Source organism: Panthera leo, chromosome B4 (assembly GCF_018350215.1).
Source record: "Panthera leo isolate Ple1 chromosome B4, P.leo_Ple1_pat1.1, whole genome shotgun sequence".
Classification (NCBI taxonomy): domain Eukaryota; kingdom Metazoa; phylum Chordata; class Mammalia; order Carnivora; family Felidae; genus Panthera; species Panthera leo.
Window position 1 is genome coordinate 4,999,798 of NC_056685.1, and position 21,450 is coordinate 5,021,247.

Genomic DNA, 21,450 nt, shown 5'->3' on the forward strand with positions numbered 1-21,450 from the left:
TAGTGAGCAGGATCCTGGGATGTACCAGCAGCCGCACAAATTAAAACTTGGCGTTTCGTGCCACAAGTCTTTTAGGTCTTTGTTTGTTTTTGGAGGTGGTATTTGTAGGAAAATTTTGTGTATACGGCCAGCCGGTCTTGAGTGGTTTTTCTTAGTGGGGGAGCATGGAGGGGTGGTAAACATTTAGATGAAGACGTACATTGTCGTAAGCAGGCTTTTGAGTTGATCCACTTCTTCCCTTTACTTTCTTCAGAGTCGTTTTCTGAGGATGAATGGAATTTACTGTATGTCGCGGTAACTCGTGCCAAGAAGCGTCTCATCATGACCAAGTCCTTGGAGAACATCTTGACTTTAGCTGGGGTAAGAGGAACCAGTAGCATAAGTTAACTTCGCGACATTCACAGTTTATGCGTTTGAACGAGGGGTCAGCCTGTGGCCTGTGAAGGCCTTTGGTTCAGGCTCCTGAGCGGGAAGAGAAGGGCTCCTCTCGCTCCAGCGCACAGGGGCTCGTGGCTCTTGGGAAAACACCAGCAAGAGTGTTTTCTGTGTCTGCACTTCCTTCCTCCCCTTCCCTGGCCGGCTTGGAAGGAATATGTCCTCAGCAGGGGAGCATGAATATTCAGGCACCTCCCCCCTCCCAGGGAGGGGTGGGGCTGAGATGCCAGAAAAGGTCGGTGCTCAGTCTTCACCCCTTACAGACCAACCTGCTCCCCACCTTCTTGATTTCTGACTCTTTGCTGCCTTTCACAGGTCGGAACATAAACCATTTCATCTTTTCAACCCTGTTGGAAACTACACCAGAAATTTGAGCTCTAAGTCACTGCTTTGAGTAGTAGTCCATCTTTCCCTGAACCAAAGATACTTAATTTTTACGCTTAAGTTTCAGGTGTCAGCTTATAAATACTCTTTCCTTCTTCGCGCTCTCCAGAACAGAAAGGATTTTATAGAGCAGGATGAGTTAGTCCAAGCGCCGTATTTCATGCTCTCTCAGGGTGGTGAGAATATTTGGAGCTGTAGAATCTAAGCATTGCCACCAACGGCTTTGAACCTCGGGGCGGGCAGAGGTGTGGAGGGGTAGTCAGTTTTCAGTAAATGGCGGTCAAAGTCCTTGCGTTGTTAAGTGGTGGAAACACAGAACCCTGATGTTCAGAGATGCCCATTTCGAGGCACCGGGGGTGGGGTGGTGGGCGAGGGGATCGCTGCCCTCCCAGAGCCCGATTTCTAGGTGAAGAGACAGATGGTAAACAAGACAACACGTAGGATTTCTCTTCACATACTTGAGGAAGATGGTCTGAGCCTTCCAGCTTGAAACTTTGCAGATCCATACTCTGACCCATGACGACAGCTAAAGCTTCTTGCATAAGACTGATCACTTTGCATTTTCATAGTACTTTTGTCTTTCAAGCCTCCTTGTCCTTTTTCCTTGGAGCCCCTCGGGCCCATTTGGCCCTAAGAATGCATCTGGAATTTGAAGTCAGCTGCGTGTTCCCCACGTGGCGTTGCCTCACCCGGGTCTCACCGTGTGTGACCCGCTCACGTGTCGGAGCTCAGAGCAAGAGCCCTTTTTTTGATGGCATCCTGATTGGTTTCTAGAGATGACCTGGAGCAGACCTTTGCACACTTTTTCTGTGAAGGGCCAGACAGTAAATAGTTCAGGCTTTGAGGCCATAGGATCTCTGTTTAATCTGCTCCACTCTGCTGTCAGAGCACAAGAGCAGCCACAGGCAGTTCAGTAGTGAATGATGTGGCCGTGTCCCAATAAAACTTTATTTACAGCAGGCACTGGGCTGGATTTGGCCCCATGGTTGACAGATAAGTGTGGCTTTTCTTGATGTCTCAACCAGTACCCGGGGAGGAAGTAGAAACGCATTGGATGCTGAACAACACTGGGGTTAAGGGCACTGAGCACCCCCCCCACCCCTCCCATACCCCACACCATTGAAAATCTGTGTATAGCTTTAGACTCCCCCAAAACTTTTTTTTTTAGTGTTTATTTATTTTTGAGAGAGAGAGAGAGAGAGACAGAGCATGAGTTGGGGGGTGGGGTGCAGAGAGAGAGCGAGACACAGAATCTGAAGCAGGCTCCAAGCTCTGAGCTGTCAGCACAGAGCCCAATGTGGGGCTTGAACTCCCAAACCGTGAGGTCATGACCTGAACTGAAGTTGGACACTTAATCGACTGAGCCACCCAGGCGCCCCCCCAATACATGATTTTCTTAAGATAAAGTAAGTTAAATGAAAATTGTAAGGAAGGGAAAATAACATTTACAGCACAATACTATATAAAATGCATGTATAAGTAGACCCATGCATTTCAGAGTTGCTCAGGGGTTAACTGTAATAATTTTTATGTACAAATAATCTCTACCTGTTACATGAGTTTTTGTGTAAATTTTGATCGTAAGTATTTTTTTTAGAACCTATGGTGTAGTTTTCTCCTAGAAATAGCTGCACTGGTGGTTGGATTTAGAACAAAAGCAAATTGTCACATTGGTAACTTTTAGTGGAAGTGTTATAGAGCGGTGATATTTCACATGTATTAAATGGGATTTTTTTTAACTTATGAAAATTCTGAGATATTCAAAAGTCAAGAAAATAATAAATTGAGTTACCATATTCAAATCATACATATACATATTTGGAGTATGCACCTCTAAAATTACCATATACAAATCATATGTATCTGTATTTAGAGTATGTCTCTAAAAATGGATTTTTTTTCATAATTACAGTGCTATTGGCATAACCTGTAAAATTTATAGCAATTCCATGTGGCCTCTGCCACCCAGTCCATAATCATACTTTTGTGATTGTCTCAAAAATGCCTTTTTTGAGTTGGTTTGTTCAAATCAGAGTCCACATTAAGCTTTGGTTGTGAGGTCTCTTAAGTTTCATAATTCAGAACAATCTAAGACCCCTCCTTTCTTTAATGCTTCTGTCTCTGAGCCACTTGTCCTACAGAATGTTCCACATGCTAGATTTGCTTTCTTGTGGGCTCGTGTGGATCTCGGTTCATAACAGTATTTATTGGTTATTTACGCCATTCTACTGTATATAAAAGTTGTAAAACGACACTAGTATTATTAACAGAATATTGAGTGGAATTTAAGATTTTCTAAGAGCTCTCTTTCTCCAAATCCCGCTAAAGATGTGCTGTTACCATGTTCTGAGGGCACTTGAAGGAAGTCCATTTTCCCCTGTGGTCAGATCCAGCAATTTGGTTACAATTAGGTAACCTCTGTTTGCTTACTGTCTCTACAAGGATTGCTTTGGTTCTTTTTGATTTGTTTTTTTTTTTTTTGAATACGTGAAACACTTACGTCTCCGAAGGCAAACTTTGTAAAAAGTGTAAAAGTCTCATTCTGTCTTTGTCCCGTCAGAATCTCTCCTTCCATCATTATAGCTATGATTTATTATTATTACTTTTAAAATTTGTTTTAAAGTTTATCCTGAGAGAGACCGAGCACGAGCAGGGGAGGGGCAGGGAGAGAGGGGGAGAGAGAGAATCCCAAGCAGCCTCTACACAGTCAGCGTAGAGCCCAGCTTGGACCTTGAACCCAAGAGCCAGACACTCAACCAACCAAGCCACTCAGGCACCCCATCGCTGTTTTTTAAAATTCATTTTTGATTCATCCTGTGGTGTTTCTTTTTGCAAGTATCGGCAAATATGTATAAATGTTTCTATTCTCTTTTTTTCTTGAAAGGTAACATCCTCTATCTAATGTTCTGAACTTTGCTTTGTCACTGAGAAATGTGCGCGGAGATCACTCATTCTTATTAGTTCATGAAACTCTCTCCCAACCCTTGAGACAGCTGAGTAGTAGTCCCTGGGTCAGTGTGTCATGACTGATACGGTCCCTGACTAATGGCTACCGAGTTCCTTCCAGTCTTTTGCTTTGAATATTAATACCACGAGGCATAATCCTAGGCACAAGTCATTTTCTGTTTTACCAGTGCGTCTTGGGGAATACGTTCTAGAATCTCAGTTTCTATGTAAAGGGTAAACGGACGTGAGATTTTTGTAGAGCCTGCCAAATTCTTCACAGTGGCTGTAGCCCTTACAGTCCACCAGTTACGAACAAGAGTCAGAAGGCTTTTTAAAGCTAACTGGAAGCTTATCTGTTGGTTATGGCATACATTTTATGGAGAACGTGAGTTTTCCCCCATGAGGAGAAGGATACGGAGTCTAGAGAAATACTTCCGTCTTTACTGAGCCTGGGCTGGAAGACATCTGTTGCTCGCAGAACTGCTCTGAGGAAACGCCCGAAATACGGCCCGTCTGTGTGAACAGATATTGGAGTTGGAGGGCCCTTGCGTGAGAGGAAATGCTTCTGCTTTTTGTCACAACTTAGGACTTTGTTTGGGGACATCCTCTCTGGAAGTGGCTACATCCCCCCTCTGCTCAGAGAGGAAGGCTGTGGGGAAGCAGGGCGATAGTTATAGACTAAGAGAGCACGTGAACAGTAGAGTCCTGCCTGCGGAGGCTTTAGAACAGAAGTGAGCCGCTGTTTCCTGCTACCTGGGCTGGGAGGCCATTGTGGTCCTTCGAACCCTCCTTTTCCTCTGCCCCCCCTTGGAAAATCTAGCTGATCAGCAGAAGCCTTTTTTGTTGCTTTGTTTCTTTAACTCTTGAGGAAGTGAAGGGAGTCATCGCCTCATTGAATGAGGCGTCGTGCAGCTGGGCCGGCCGCTCAGGGACCACTGTCGGCCCCCCGGCCCCGCGATGCTTACTCCAAGCCGCACAGGCACGTGCTCAGAACGGTGCGTGGCACGGAGTTGGTGCTCAGTGCTCGTCCGCTGGGCGGAAGCAGCGTCCTTCCTGCTGTGAGGCCGGGCCTGAGTCCACGGCCCCAGGTCAGACCGCCTCCGTGCACATCCCAGCTCTCCCGCCCGGGCACTAGGTGGGCGCGTCACGCACGCTCTGTGCTTCTGTTTCCTAATCTGTAAACCTGGCCCCGCAGCAATCACGGCGCCTCGGAGGAGAGGTTAGAGGAGCGCCACGCGGCCCGACGGGGGCTGTATTGGAGGGGGGACACGGGGGCCCTCAGAGACGCGGAGCTCCAGGGGGAGGCGTCGAGGGGAGAGCCAGCGTTAGAGGAGAGGCACGGTGGTCGGGGCAGGGACGCACTCGCTCCGTCAGCGGTACTCGGCGTGCTTTTTACACGACTGAAGTGCTGCCGTCGTCATGTGCTTGTCGTGTAGCTCTGTATCGCCACTTCCTAGGAGGGACCTCTGACTGCTGCCGGAAGACCACCGGCCCTGGGCCCCACATCTGCTGTGGTCAACTCTCTGATCTTCTGCGTAAGTGACCTCATTTCTCAACTCCCATGCCTCACCTGTGCAGTGAGGACGGTGACAGGACCGCCCTTGGGAAATCCTTGGCGAGGGATATATGTTCGGCCCTTTGTAAGCCGAGGACCTGACTGCCGGCCAGGGGCCAGTGCATCTAGAACCCAAACAGCCTGGCATCGCTTAAGGGAGGGATGTGTAGGCAGTGGTGTCCCGTGCCTTTGGGTTCCTGAAGGCCGGGGGTTCAGAGGAAGCCGTGGGGTTGGATTTTGCTTTTCCTCCTTGGGATAGTTCTCAACAGCTGGCCGTAGTCCTGTTGTCGGCCCTTGACACGGTTTGGTGTAAGCCCTTGGCAGCTCCTCCGGTGGCCGTGCTTCCCAGCAGCCCCTGGTCTTCATGCCTGTGGCAGCCTTGGAGACCCAAGATGTCACTGAAGAGGGGAGTCAGCTTTTTGTTTTTTAAAGTAGGCTCCGTTCCCAGCGTGGGGCTTGAACACAGAGCCCTGAGGTCGAGAGTTGGATGCTTTACTGACTGAACCAGACAGGTGCCCCAGGTGGTTTGATTCACTTGTTCACTTTGATGACAGACTAGATGTATGGAGCTCCTGTTAATGTGCAGAGGGGTAGGGGTAACAAAGTGAGTAATGCGCTCCACGGTCTCGTGGAATTTATGGTCTCAGAGGGAAGCTTTTAGGCAGTTTTAGATCCACCAGCGAGATCTGGGGAGTTGAGGAGTCGGCCTCATGTACGTGTGCCATGGAATCCCGGTTCGGGCCAGATGGACACTTGTCTCTATCCCGCTATAGCACTGTGCCTCTCGGTGCGCCCGTGACTGTTTTCAAACTAATCATCTATATGGAAAGATTTCTTTGTCTTGTTTGGGATTTTAAAAGTTGGTTTTATTTTTTTAGCTTTTAGCAATTGCTGGACCTTGAAATGACTCTTTTGCCCAGTGGGGTCCCTTTGCATCTTAAAGATCCTATTTATGTTTTTGTGTGTGTTTGTTTTGAGGAGGGCGCTTGTTGGGATGACCACTGTTGTATGTAAGTGATGAATCATGGGAATCTACTCCTGAAGCCAAGAGCACACTACGTACACTGTATGTTAACTAACTTGACAATAAATTGTATTAAAAAAAGTGATCCTATTTATGGATTGGAAATGGAATTTCTCCCTAAGGGGTATGCTCAGTGCCCAATAGGACTTAATCCTGTTAGAACTTGATAAACTGATTCTAAAATTCATATGGAAGAGTGATAGCCCCAAAATAGCCAACTTAGGAAGAACTGGTGTGGGGACTTGTGGATGGATATTCTAAGTATAAAAATTTAAGCAGTCTGGTGTTGGTGCCAGAAGAGAGAGATCAGTGGGAGTCCCCAGAAAGTCATGTGGATGTGTGGGAACATCATATGTAATAGCTAGGGATTACAGGTGCACCTGGGTGACTGCATCGGTTGAATGTCCCAACTCTTGATTTCCGTATCAGGTCATGATCTCATTGTTCGTGGAGTTGAGCCCCATCCCTGGCTCTGTGCAGACAGCACGGGCCTGCTTGGGTTCTCTCTCTCTCTCAAAAATAAGTAAACTTAAAAAAAAATGGTAAGGGGCCATTTGGTGGCTCAGTTGGTTAAGCATCTGACTTTGGCTCAAGTTGTGATCTCGTGGTCCGTGAGTTCAAGCCCTTGAAGCCTGCTTTGGATTCATGTCTCTCTCTCTCTCTCTGTCTCTCTCTCTCTCTCTCTCTCTCTCTGCCCCTTCCCTGCTTACTCTTTGTCTCTCTCTCTCAAAAATAAGTAAACATTAAAAAAAACTTAAAAAAACAAACAGGGATTGCAGATGGATAGGGAAAGAATGTTCTAGTCAGCCAGCAGTGTTGGGGCAGTTGGCTTTCCATATGGAAAGAGTCAAGTTAAATTCTTTATGTCCTCATAATAAATTCCAACGGATTAAAGACCTAAATGTAAGAAGGAAAAAATATACTTCTATCTGTCTGATTAAAAAAAAAAAAAGAAAAATTTTAGAAATGTTAGAAAAATATCTTAGGTGAGGAGGGTTTTCTTAATAAGCTTGACATAGAAATAGGAAGTCAAAAAATAGCTATTTATGATTACATCAAAAGGTAAAACTTCAGTGTGATAAAATAATAGCCAACATTTCACGAACCTTTAAAAAACATCCTTTGAGGTGCTCATTCTGCCATTTTCCAGATACGGAAATGGAGGCACAGAGTGGTTAAGTAGTTTGCTCAGAGACACACAGGTAGCGAGTGGAGGGGCTGGGCTGTAAGCCTGGGCAGTGTGATCCCGGCCGGTGCCCTTCACTGTGCGAGCCGCTGCTTCACATAAAAGACTGCCACAGGATGGTGGGGGGGGGCGGGGGGACGCTTTTGTCCGTTTGGCGATGCCGAGTGAGCTGCTGTTCTAAGAGCCTGGCTGGGAGCCACTTGGGTCTCTGGCCTCCTGGAGCTTATGCAACAGCAGGACGTAGGGCTGACAGAGGTCATGAACAACTACAGGTTTGTCAGAAACTGGCAGCCGAGTAGTCATATAGGCACAAGATATAAACGAGAAGTTCACAGAAAGGGAACCCCGGTGGCCGTGAACAGATTTAAAAAAAAAAGCAATCTCTGCCATGGTCCAGGAAACACAAACAAAAATAATCAGACTGGTAAGGGAGAAAACGTTTGACCTTTCAAGGTATTGGCTAGAATGATGGGATGTGGGCGCTCCCAGTGCCCCCTGCCGCTCAGCAGTGTCTTGAGAGAGCACGTGCTGGGGACCTCCCGTCTCCTCCCAATAGATAATAGATGCTAGACATGGACCAAACCCAAGTTCGTCTGCCGGATGTGGGGAGAGGGTTTTTTCCAGAGGCAGCCATACGGGGTGATGGGAGAGCAAGCCTCAGGCCACCTGCTGGAAGGAGGTGAGAGGGAAGGAAGTCCCAGAATTGAAAGGCAAATGAGAAAAGGGTGGGGGTGGGGTTAGAGGTCACTGCTGTCTTAGTAGTCCCGTTAACCCTTCTGTTCTGGGTTTCAATCCCCACTGTCTTTTGATCATTCTTCGCTCTTGAGGGAATTGGGAAGATGACCCGTCTTCTTACTTCCTGCTGAAATGGGGCAAAGATCCCGGTTAGAGGAATGGAAACCTGCTCTTGTGTAGGCGTATTCTTTAGTTCCATGTTGAAACCCAACATCCTGCATTAGCAAGAGTTTTGTTCCTTGATTATTCGTTCTTGTACCATATTTGGTCTTATTTCATCTGAGCCTCATGGGAGCCTTGTAGCTGGGTAGCTTCAGACCAGTCCTCCTGAGGTAGGTTCGGGTCTGTCAGAGGCCGGCTGCTGTTGCAAGTGGGTTTCTTTCGGATGTTGTCCTTGCTGACAGCGGGTAGGTGGGGCCTGTGGATTCGGTAAGAGAGTGATGAGTCCCGTAGTTTCGCAATTTAAGACTACTTTGCTTGTAAAATAAGTCCACATTTGAGAAACTTGGCCTAATTGTTTACGTATCTTTTTTTAAATCTGCTTTGCTGGAACTTTTCATAAGGAATTTCAGATTGAACTTTCAACAGCCTTTTGAGGCTCAAAAGACAAGCCCAATACTTGCCATCAGACTTTGCCTGGAACACCTACAGATTTGGGTGAATTCCTCTCTTTGAGGTCTCCAAAATATCTTGAGCTTCCTGCACCTGCCAGGAACCCTGTAAGCAAGCTATCAGACTGAGTTTTCTAAGGGGTTTCAGTGGCTCCATGAAGTCACCCTTAATTCCTTAAAGCTGTCTGGGCATATCTGAGTCTATGCACGTGTCCCTTAAATGTGACATTCCGGTCAAAGCTTTAGTAATATAACCAGTGTTTCTAATTGCGTTCTGTCATAAGGAGACCAGTTTTTTACTGAACTCATGTAAGTAAATACATTGCCATGAAAATAAGAATAGTCACTGAGGAAAAAAAAATAGTCACTGAGAGTTTCTGAACACTGGAGGGATCAGGTTGGGAGAAAAATATAAATGTTTCATATTTGTTTACAAAGGAATATTTTACCAAATTTGTGTAAGTCACAGCCTTCAATCTGGAAGAGCAAACAGAGAACCAGCAATGTTGCAAACAAGAATCTGTCTGGATGCAGTTTTCCTGTTAGTTCAAAGTCTCCGTCAGAAACAAAGGACTCTCAGCTGTAGGAAGGCTGCCCTCAGCCCTCAGCCGCCAGCAGGGATTGCCCTGACTGAAGACAGCCGCCTTGCCAAGGGCATGCCCTCTACCCCAGTGGTCACAACCAAGGACCTTAGTTTAGGATATTCTGAAGGGTAATCCAAGTTCTAGAACTCCTCAGAGAATCAGCTATGAGGTTTGTTATTGTACCACTGCTCAACTTCTGTGTGATCTTGCACTCTTAGGCTCTCTTCTCTTTCCCGGGTGTTGATCACTCCCTAGTAGACTTTTTTTAAGATTTTAAATGTTTATATATTTATTTTGAGAGACAGAGTGAGTGCAGGCAAGGAGGGGCAGAGAGAGAGAAGAGAGCAAATCCCAAGCAGCTCTACGCTGTTAGCACAGAGCCCAGTGGGCAGGGCTCGAACCCAGGAACCGTGAGATCATGACCTGAGCCGAAAGCAAGAGTCAGACGCTTACCCGACTGAGCGTCCCCAGACTTTTTACATACTAGTTCTCCACAGTCTTAGTCCTGACCATGTACAAAGTTCCTTTCCAGATTCCTTTCTCACGGACCTTCTGCAGCTTTACAGAATTGTTTCCCCTATTATTTCCAGTAAACCAGCAACTTTAAATTAGCTTTAATTCCGAATAATTCCCCAAAGATCATGTGAACTTTGGGACATCTGGGTGGCTCAGTCGGTTAAGTGACCGACTTCGGCTCAGGTTATGATCTCACAGTTTGTGATATCGAGCTCCACGTCAGGCTCTGTGCTGACAGCTTGGAGCCTGGAGCCTGCTTCGGACTCTGTGTCTCCCTCTCTGTCTCTGCCCCTCTCATGCTCTGTCTCTGTGTCAGAAATAAACATTATAAAAAAAAAATTTTTTTTTAAAAACACTTGGGTTAGTTTCTGTCTCTCTGAGTTTTAGGATGCCTCATTTTTACAAATGCCTTTAAACAAACTAAGTAGAGCTCTTTTACAAATTAATTTTAGCAATACCATGCAGAGGTAGAGAAAGTAGCTCACATTTACAACATTACATGGACACGCATATAAATACACGAACAAGATGCAAACATCTTAAAGGCCCAACTTCCAGATATCTCCCTTTTACAAACCTAATTGCAAGATGGTATTATATCATTTATGGATTTGTTAATTGGTCGTTTTTCTCCAGAGTCTAATGAATATTGTGGCCAAGCAGTGTTGCAAAAAATGCCCAGTTTTGGAGAAGGCAGCCCAAAGGGCTGCGGGTGGGGGAATCAAATGGTTACGTCCCATTTTCCAAGTAGAACATAGCAGGTCTCATTCAAAGATACCAAAGCTATAGCAACACACAAATGAAATGAAGCCCAGAATGGCTTGGTGAGTGTTGGTTCTTCCTCCCAGAAGTCAGGGCTTCATGAATGGAACAAAATCGCTTCCTAGTTTCTGGTTCTTCCTGAAAGTCTGAGTTCCACTGACTGAACCAAATTGCTTCCTCACCTGCCTTTTTTCTTAAGAAAGGGAGGCCGAGAGAACCCAGCCTCCCTATTCAGAGACAGCTGAAGGGGAGGAAGAAATCTAAGAGCCAGACCAAATGGGAGGAAGAAATGAGCTCATGTGCCATCTGATACGAAGTACTCGCCAAGAGATGTCTGTCGAAATCGAACCCCTAAACTGTTGCCTTGCCATGAGATCTAAATTAAGCACGGGAGGTTGGCTGCACCCAGTCAGGATGGGGCCCCGGGGAGGGACCCTTGGGCAGAGAGCCCAGGCAGCTGCCTGGACCCATCTCTGGCCTCCGCTACTGGCTGGGGGCCAACGAACCACCAGCAAAGAGTTCCCAGCTGGCTCGCCAGATCTGAAGCCGAACCCAAGTTCATCTGCCCAGTGTGCAGCAGAGACTGGGACATGAAGCCAGCCGCAAGGAAGGGATGTATTCGAGGGGCAAACCTCAAACCCGCCTGCCGGAAGGAGGAGAGTCTAGGACTACAAGGGCAGGTGAAAATGAAAAGGCCTGGGTAAAAAGTCACAGCTGCGCTTACCAGGCCCGTTAACCCACTGGCTGCTGGTTCAGACATAAACTCTGTGCTGTTTGTACGATGCTGGGAAGCCCTCCCCCTTTGTCTCCTGGGAGTTCTCCGCACAACGATGTGACATCACCACAGATGGAATGCAGAAGCAGTTGTCTTCCATTAAGCCAGACGTTAAAGAGATTTGCAAATGCGTAAAACAATGCTACTCTCCTAAGCTTTTTTCTTCTTTTCTGAAAATACAGTTGTTTTTCATAAAAACATGTTACCAGGAGATAGGTTTGTTATTTTTAGGAAGAATAAGCATTATAAAGTTTCTTAGTCTAAATTTACAACGTTGTGAATCTTAAGGGATATAACTCACATCAACAAATCTTTGGAGCCCTTAATGTTTACTAGTGTCATGGGGTCCCAAGACCAAAGTGAGAGCCACTGTTGGGAGCCGTGCTTTCCAGAGTGCAGCTGGCAGTCCGTTCATGATTTAGGAGACTAACTTTGTGGGCTATGATAAGCTTTTAAAAAAGGGTGAGGTGGAATAAAATCCAGAAGAGAAAGACTACATTGCACATGAGGTTGAATACAGTTTCGTGGAACTATTATTTCAGTCTTTTATGTACGCGTGTATGTGTGTACAGAAGTGTAATGCTAAGTGGGTTTCTTGGTGTGGATCGTGGGGAGAGTGCTTGTAAAAAGAAACTTGCACGTATGGGTGGGAAGGCACGTCCAAGTGTATTCATTCCTGCATCTCAGGCAATAATTTGAAAAAAACCTGAGTATCCATACAGACAGAATGGCTACATAAGATGTGGAAGAACGATTTGATTAAATCCTGTGTGGCACTTGAAAGAAATGGATTAGGAGAGAAGCAAACTCAAAGTATTAAATACCTTTAAGATAACATGTAATGTTCTTGGACGCATATATAAACTCAAAGCCATTTTAGAATGGATCGAAAAGGATGCACGGCCCATTCACGAAGCTGGTTGTCTCTGGGGAGTGGACTAGAGATGACAGGCAAAGGGGATTTCAGCAAAATCTATCGTTTTATTTTGAAAGGCTTTCCTGGTTTGGTTGCCCCTCAGTTACTGGTGGGAACATGAGTGTTTGTTATCTTCTTTTCTGTAGCAGGCAGACAGATCCTGCAAGAGAGAAAACCAAGTAAATCAAAATCCTGGATATAGATTTTGCAAAAATTCGATCAGTAGCCCATTGTAATCCAGAAAATACGGGATCCTAATTACTTGGGCACCAGATACTTGTGGTCTCGCTAGTATGCCACAACTGTGTTAAATTCCTCCGGGGACACAGCAGACCAGACATTGGTCCCTGTTCTTGGGGCATTTCGTGTAGGAGGGGATTCGTGCTTGATTTGGGTGTTGGCAGTGTGCCAGGCTCTGACCACTTAGTATATGTTAGTATTCCTCCTTCATGACAGCCGAGTGACGCAGGTGCTCTGTTACCTGCATTTTATACGGGGAGAAACTGAGGCTTACAGAGCTTCAGTATTCGCTCACTAGCACGCCCAAAAGCTTGGGAAGATGGAATGTCCCAAGTCGATGTGGGCACATCTTTTAAGGTCCTCTGTTTCAGCTTACCTGGGTTGAAAAGCGAATATACAAATAATGTTTAATGATTCCGGGACAGGTCAGCAGGACGTAAAATCCAGAAACAGTCCTGCAGTGTCATTATAGCCAAGAGTTTTACATGTTTGCCCATTAAACTTTTTTTTTTTTTTTTTTTTTTTTTTAGCCTGGTCATTTTAACAAGAATCTGAACTTGTTTCAGTGCTTCAGCTGAACTGCATCAGTGCTCTGCCTTGGAGACAGCCTTGCAGGCGGGGGAAAGGCAGAAAAACTGAGGGAAATCGGGGCGGGCAGTGCATGTCTCATGCAAGGACTCGGGTGTGTCTAAAGAGTGTTTCCAGTTGTGTAGCTATTGGAGTTTGCAGGTAGAGTCGGGGAGAGGCATTGCCCTTACTCCGTCTCACTCTTTCTTTCTCAGGAGTACTTCTTGCAAGCAGAACTGACAAGTAACGTTTTGAAGACCGGGGTGGTTCGCTGCTGTGTGGGGCAGTGCAACAACGCCATCCCCGTGGACACTGTGCTCACCATGAAGAAGCTCCCCATCACCTACGTATGTGCTCTTGGCAGCAGGTTTAGCCTTCCATAGAATCTCATTCGGTCATTTGCAGCTTATTACACGAGAGCTGTGTGCCGATCTGGGTCGAGATGAAAGAAGAGTCTGTATAATCCTTGTTAGGCGCTTTTCATAAGGCACAGGCGATGTCGGGTCTATGGCTGTGGCAGAGGTGGAATAATCGGGAGTCAGGCTGTGTGGCAGAGTCCGGGAGCTTGGGTTGTGGCCACTTAGAGGACAGCTGTTTGCCTGGAGGGCCCGGTTCAGCTTTCCTCGGCCCTTCATCCCTTGCCTTGATCGTTTCTGGTTTCTGCTCTGCGGGAATCGAGAGAGTGGAGTCTAGTCTAGATAGTCATGCTCCGGGATAGGTTGTTACCTCAGAGGCTTGCACGGGTCTGGAAACATCAGAATGATAATGCACAGTTTCTTGGTGGAAAGCCCCTGTCCTTCGATCGGCCGCCTCACCTCTTTTTTTACCCCTCTCTCTGCAGAGCAACAGGAAGGAGAACAAGGGCGGCTACCTCTGCCACTCGTGTGCAGAGCAGCGCATTGGGCCGCTGGCCTTCTTGACGGCCTCCCCCGAGCAGGTGCACTCCATGGAACGCACCATCGAGAACATAGTGCTGCCCAGACACGAAGCCCTGCTCTTCCTCGTCTTCTGAAAGCCACGGGGAGCTTTCTCCACGGTACAGAATGCCTTGTGTGGATTCCAGTTACTTGAAGAAAGCCAGTGTGGGGTGGGGTTCTCACTCACCTGAGACTCTGAATTCGCTCACAGAGCATTTTTTGAGGAATACAAAGCCAACGAGAGTTGGACCTGCCATTTCTCCATTCCTTGTAGGTAGCCCGTTTCCACCGCCCCTCCTCTGTGCGCATCAGGCTGGGGACGTGGGGGTGTTCTTTTGATAAAAAAAAAAAACAAAACATTTTATGTATTTAAACTTTTATTACAAGATTTCAATTAAACAGGCATTGTAGCACTGGCATACCACTGTGTGACACTTGGCCTCAGCCCTGTTGTTTTTGAACTTTCTCCAACTTACTCTTTTCCACACCTCTGTCACTGCTCCCATGAGACACCAAGCAGAGTATGACACTTAACTTCCAGGGTGGTAACTGACAGGTCAAGAAAGAGATTTTTGTGCCGTGGGGACTCACATATGTGTGAGACGAGGTGTGTGCCTTTGTCATTGCACGGGGTTCACGGTTTAAATGGGAAGCAACACAGTGCACAGAAAGGCAAGCAGAAAGTGACAGTAGCCAGGCTCGTGTTTCCCACAGGTAGAGCTGAGGATCAGGAAAACTCAAGAGAGAAGTGGAATGTTGTCTGGCCACTGGGGGGTGGCGGGGGGAGGGGGTCCAGGGAGAGGGGGGACCTCGGTGCCCGGTTCGCTGCCTGGGGCTACTGGGTGGATGTTGTAAGAAAGCTGTGCGTACGGAAACCAGTGACAAAACTCACATCGTCTAGACGTACATGGATCTGGTGTTTTTACGTTTTTGCCACACAGCACGTCAGGGATGCAGATGGCAGGTAGGGGAGCTGGCGCAGCGTGACCCAGAGAGCTCGCTGCTCCTGGTCTCAGCCCACCAAGCGGCGTCCTGGAGCGGGCCTCGTAGCTTCACTTGTCGCGGCCTCCCCTTAGCCTCTTCCGTCAGCCTGGTGGCGCTTAGAGTGCGGGCCGGTGAGTAGAGCAAGCGTGCTGTCGGATTGGGCCCGGGGTGCTCTGGAAGGGCGGACACCAAGCTAATGTTTGCGTACTGAGGGGCGTTCTCAGAGCGGGACCTGAACACACAAGGGGGAGACTTCCGTGGCAGGGGGACGGGGCCGTTTCATCCCCTCGGCCAGGGTTCCCGGCCTAGCTGTAATGAATGTCTCATGGATGACTTGGAATAAAAGAGCCAGTGAAAGGAATTTGGATTGGTCACAATTTTCACTGTCCTTCGGAGGAGGGATAGCGGGGAGGGGGGTAGCAAGCAAAGGTGCATGAACGTGTTTTCTGGTAATGAAGTTGTGCCAGCCAGAGAGAAAGCGGCTTATCTGCTGGAGCTGTAATTGACTCACTGAACCTTCCTCGAGCACCTGCTGTGTGGCAGGTGCCATGCTGGTGGGTGTACAGCCTCACAGTGCGGTCCCTGACTCCCAGAGACTGCGACGCGAAGTGTGATCTCAGTCTGGGGTGGACCGGCCTTGGAGGGAGGGCCGCACAGGTCCTCGAGGACTGGCCCGGCATCCTTACCAGAGCTGAGGTTGGATGGCTGCCCAGCTAATGGGACAGATAGTCAGCTTTTAAAGAATGGAAGAATTTTCTAGGCAGAAGGAACAGCAGGAAGGACACAAAGGAAGTGTGTGGTAATGGCACTGCCAGAGCAAAAGGTCAGTACTAGCATTTTGGGACTGGTTTTGAAAAGTAACAAAAGCTAGGAATATTAATACTGGTATTTAATTTTTCAAGCGTTAAAAATTGACACTAAATATCCGGTGTGTTTCAAATAGGCATTTTTTACGTGCCCAGTAAAGATACAAAAGTGTTAAATATCCATTGTCATTTTTCTTAAAATTGTTTTTAATGTTTCTTTTTTATTTTTGAGAGGAAATGAGAGCGTGCGTGTGAGTGGGGGAGGGCCAGAGAGAGGGAGACACAGAATCCAAAGCAGGCTCCAGGCTCCAAGCTGTCAGCACAGAGCCTGATGTGGGCTCGAACCCATGAACCGTGAGATCATGACCTGAGATGAAGTTGGATGGTTAACTGACTGAGCCGCCCAGGTGCCCCAAAAGTAGAGTCTTTAAAATAAGAGGCTTTCATGATTTTATTTAGTTGTGAATGGTTTTTTGTGCAAGATTTTCTGTATATTTTTTTTTTTTAAACCACATTAACTGGGAAAAAATAAGGAACATAGTTATAAGCTAGTTCCAGATATTTTACTTTGGTTAATTAATTTTTATTGATTTCTCTTATTTGATAACTTAGAGGAGACCTTTGTGAATTCTTTTAAGAATCTTCAATCTATTGATAGCTCATCTCAAAGAAAGCATTTCTGATTTGCCTTCATCTTTGATTTGATCATGTATGTAGAGAACCTGATGCAGTTACCCATATGAAAACGAATGCTGTTACATTTAGAAGGTATTTGAAATAAGTGTTAAAACACCACAGTGTATCATAGACCCATGCATTGGTTTGTCCTTTCATGTGATTATACTTAAGGCCTATATCAGATTTTAGATTTCTTCTTTTTATTAAAAAAAAAAGTTTTTTTAATATTTATTTTTGAGAGGGAGAGCACAATCAGGGGAGGGCAGAGAGAGAGGGAGACAGAATCAGAAACGGGGGCCAGGCTCTGAGCTGTCAGCACGGAGCCCATTGTGGGGCTCGAACCCACAAACTGCGGGATGACGACCTGAGCCGAAGTTGGACACTTAACTGACTGAGCCACCCAGGCACCCCTCAGATTTTAGATATCTAAAAAAGGTAATGAGATGATTGGTATTAGGACACTCTAAAATATTCATTGATAGGTATTGTAAAATATCACAGAATAGCAGTAGCTGAGAGTGCGGTCACTGATGGTGTGAAGCTGAAGGAGATGCTTGAGTAAATCAGAGGCATCTGTGTGGCCAGTAGAGTATGTGCACGGTGGTAGCTGGCTAGCGGGGGCCGGGTGGGGGGTGAGGGCCAGATGGCCAAGGGCCTTGAACAGCAGGCCAGGGAGTCTGAGTGGTATTTGGAAAAATTAGGAGGAATCACTGAAAATTTTAAGACTGCAGATTGTTTTTCTAGGAAGGATGTCCCAGTTGTAGCTTGGAGGATGTTTTACACAGGTCAGCTAAATTAAGATGTTATCATTTAGCACAGGGCTGTGCTCGACTACGGGACTCAAGGGGACAGGTGAGGAGTGCTGGTGACTAGATTAGCGGTTCTCAAAGTGTAGTCCCCAGATGAACAGCATCAGCATCACCTGGGAACTTGTTGGAAATGACACATTCTTGGTCTGGATCAGAAACTGTCACATTGAGGCTCAGCAGTTGGTATTTAACAAGCCCACAAGCGATGCTGTTCCATGCAGAATTTTGAGAACTCTTATTCTAGATATTAAGGTAAAACCAATAGGACCCTGAGAATGTTTAGATGGGGATGGACTGTGACAGGATCTCAGGGGGATTTCCTGTTGCTTGGCTTGCCAGCCACAGGACCTCAGGGGGACTTCCGGTCGTCTGGTTCGCCAGCCACAGGATCTCAGGGGGACTTCCGGTCGTCTGGCTCGTCAGCCACAGGATCTCAGGGGGACTTCCGGTCGTCTGGCTCGTCAGCGACAGGATCTCAGGGGGACTTCCGGTCGTCTGGCTCGTCAGCCACAGGATCTCGGGGGACTTGCGGTCGTCTGGCTCGTCAGCCACAGGATCTCGGGGGACTTGCGGTCGTCTGGCTCGTCAGCCACAGGATCTCAGGGCGACTTCCGGTCGTCTGGCTCGTCAGCCACAGGATCTCAGGGCGACTTCCGGTCGTCTGGCTCGTCAGCCACAGGATCTCAGGGCGACTTCCGGTCGTCTGGCTCGTCAGCCACAGGATCTCAGGGCGACTTCCGGTCGTCTGGCTCGTCAGCCACAGGATCTCAGGGGGACTTGCGGTCGTCTGGCTCGTCAGCCACAGGATCTCGGGGGACTTGCGGTCGTCTGGCTCGTCAGCCACAGAATCTCAGGGCGACTTCCGGTCGTCTGGCTTTTTGCAGGGTAGATGAGAGCACCCTCCATTATGACAGAACATGGGAGGTGTAATAGGTTTGTGAACACAGTGATGACTTCAGTTTTGGACATGTTGAATTTGGGGTACTTGTGAGAAATACAAGTAGAATTGTCCAGGAAGTTGGTGGGGAAATGGGTCTATACTTCAGCAGATGGCCTTGGGCTGGAGCTAGAGATTTTAGGGTTGTTATTGTGTAAGTGGTGGTTAAGGTGGTGCAGTTTAAGGGTCTTGTGTTTACTCCAGCAGAATATCGAGAAGAGCAGGGGTTTGAGAAGCCCGAGGAACACCAGGCTTGGGGTAAAGAAAGGAAGAGGATTTTTGGAGAGAATGATAACTGATGCCAGAAGAGAGAATTTAAGGGAGGAAAGGAAGGAGCTTAGACAAAAGTGGTCATCAGCATCTGAGTCAAGTGAAGGCGGAGGGTTGTTTGACTGACACTCTGAAGTCAGGGGTGGCATAGCATGGTCAGTTGCAGTGAGACCAGAAGCTGGTGGGCAGCAGGGTGTGGGTGGGGGGCTCCAGGGAACTTGGTGGACTAAACATGTCTTCTGAAACCATACAGAAATGGCATAAACCTGCAAGGGCAAAGAAAACAAAAAGGTGATAATAGGCACAAAATTTTGCAAGTTGGAAAGCAGATAAGTGAGTGGTAACTGACTCCACTCATCTGAGTAAACTGAGTCCTTGGCCCAAGAACTCTCAAAAGATGTGGGAATTGATGGCAGTGGGTTCTTCTGGAAGGAGGGTGTAAAGGTGGAACAAAACCCAGGAAGGTTGGTAGAAAGCTTATTTAAAAACCATTTCAATCTTCAGATTTTTTGTTCTAGTCTGTGTTACTGGGCAGCTTTTCATCCTCAGCCGTAGCAGAAGACCAGAGGTTCAATCTCTGCAGAGGATCATGTCACATAGGAGACTAGGCATGGCTGCGGGCAGGGCCATAGTAAAAACAAGGCTGTTGTCTTAGTGAGCCCAGGCTGCTATAACAGAATGCCAGAGACTGGGTGGCTCATGAACAACAGGTGTGTATTCTTCACAGCTCTGGAGGCTGAAAGTCCAGGATCAGGGGTCCGCAGATTCGGTGTCTGGTGAGACAGACACCTTGCCGGGCCCTGCTCACATGGTGGGAGGCTTAAGGGAGCCCTCTGGGGTCTCTTTTATGACACTGATGCCATTCATGAGGGCTCCACCATCGTGACCTAATGACCTCCCAAAGGACCCACCTCCTAATACCATCCCCTTGGGGGTTAGAATTTCAACACGTGAATGTTGTACACACACAGAAATACGAACATGGTGGCACACATACTATAGGTGGGAGATTGCCCGTTCCTTGGTTGGACTGTGTAACCAGCTTTAGCGGAAACACTGACAGTGGCATGAGGGGTTCCTAAGGAAATTGGCCAACCAGATTACCCACTGCCAAGAGCTAAGTCTTCAAACCCCATCCAAGTGCTCAGATTTTCAAGCACATTTTTAGTGCTCCGCTCTTAAATAGTGGCAATAAACCAAGGATTGCCAGGCATCTGAAAAGAATCTCCAAGATGAAGGTTGGACATCAAAACAGTCAACCAACTTGGAGGGAACAGTCTATGCAGGGAGAAGAAAACATCTGTATTTCTTAAACATATTCAGAGAATAAGAGAAGACCGTATATCTGGGAAATAACAGGATCGATATATATATACACACATACACATGACTATTCAGAGACAAAAGTATGAAAGAAATAGAAAAAAAACAATAGAATTGTTGGAAGGATTGGGGCACGTGGGTGGCTCAGTTGGTTAAGCATCCGACCTCGGCTCAGGTCATGATCTCACAGTCTGTTAGTTCGATCCCCTCATCGGGCTCTCTGCTGTCAGTTCAGAGCCTGGAGCCTGCTTCGGATTCTGTGTCTCCCTCGCTCTCTGCCCCTCCCCCACTCACTCTCTCTTGTCTTTCAAAATATGAATAAACGTTAAAAAATTTTTTTTAAAAAATTGTTGGAAGGATAGATTGAGAAAATAATTTGGAAAGTAGAGCAAAAACAAAGATTGAGAAAAAAAGGAAATAAGTAGTTAGAACCAATATAAGAAGTTAAGCATCTGTAAAAGTTTCAGGAAGAGAAAGACAGAGGCTGGGAAATTGTTTTTAAAAATCATGAAAATTACCCACAACCGAATATATGAGTTCCCAGATTCAAATGCTCAGCAAAATGGATTAAAATAGACCTACAGTGAGGCTATCATGGTGAAATTTTAGAAACACCAGAGACAAAGATCGTAGAAGCTCCCGGAAAGAAGTCATCTACAAATCAAAACGTCTTCAGATTCCACAGCAACAGCACCATGGAGCTGTACCTTCAAAACTGGGGGGGAAAGGATTTCTGACTTAGAATTCTACACCTAACCAGAGAATAAAGGCATTTTCACACAAAAGTTTTACCGACCAAGAAGCTGCCGGAGGATTGAGTTACAATGAAGTCAAGAGCAAACCAAGGAGGAGGAGGACGTTCCTCTAAGAAACAAGAATGTGGAAGACGTGGAGGGCATACCAAGTCTTCCTCAACATCTTGGGAGGATATTTACATAGCAGGGAGAGTGTTCAGGCTGGAGGTAGTGATAAACACCCAGAAAACAAAGGAAATGGAGAGGGGAAACAAGGAAATTGTGAATTCTTTAATAAATTAAAGCAACAGGCTGTGGTGAGAAAAAGCAGTGATTGTGAACTCACTCAGCGGCACATAGCTGTGCTTTCATAGGCTTGCTAATGTCAGTGTGTGTGATGGAGGCCGGGAAACGTGTGGACGTGTGACTGGCAGGAACGTGTTCAATCTTCAGCTTCCATAGTAAGATGTCGGCTACAGTGCCTGAAATTGAAAAATGGAAGTAGAAGTCAGTAAGAGCTTAGAGATACAGACAGGTGTACCACACCAATCAGCTAAAAGATTTTCTTTAAGGTTTTTGTTTTGTTTTGTTTTGTTTTTGAGAGAAAGAGAGTGTGAGCAGGGGAGGAGCAGAGAGAGAGGGAGCGAGGGAATCCCAAGCAGGCTCCATGCTGTCAGCACAGAGCCCGACGTGGGGTTCGAACCCATGAATTGTGAGATCGTGATCTGAGCTGAAATCAAGACTCGGATGCTTAAC

At 46.8% G+C, this 21,450-nt stretch overlaps 1 protein-coding gene and 1 long non-coding RNA gene across 10 annotated transcripts in view; one reads left to right on the forward strand and one right to left on the reverse strand.

Moving 5' to 3' along the window:
- FBH1 (F-box DNA helicase 1) overlaps nt 1-16,067 on the forward strand; it is a 49,749-nt gene extending 33,682 nt beyond the window's left edge. For 8 of the 9 annotated variants that reach the window (XM_042944770.1, XM_042944767.1, XM_042944771.1 and 5 more), the window contains 3 exons: nt 254-360; nt 13,452-13,583; nt 14,078-14,417. In XM_042944770.1, coding sequence (XP_042800704.1) covers nt 254-360; nt 13,452-13,583; nt 14,078-14,248 — 410 coding nt within the window. In that variant the 3' untranslated portion in view covers nt 14,249-14,417. Of the gene's footprint in view, nt 1-253; nt 361-13,451; nt 13,584-14,077; nt 14,418-15,094 lie in introns of those variants that run through there. The other variant, XM_042944765.1, reaches the window with a different exon arrangement.
- On the reverse strand, nt 7,374-11,867 carry LOC122223830. Its single transcript, XR_006204507.1, has 2 exons — nt 11,463-11,867; nt 7,374-8,683 (listed from the first exon to the last, which is right to left on the reverse strand). It is a non-coding gene; the product is annotated as an uncharacterized LOC122223830 (long non-coding RNA).
- Nucleotides 16,068-21,450: the final 5,383 nt, after the last annotated feature.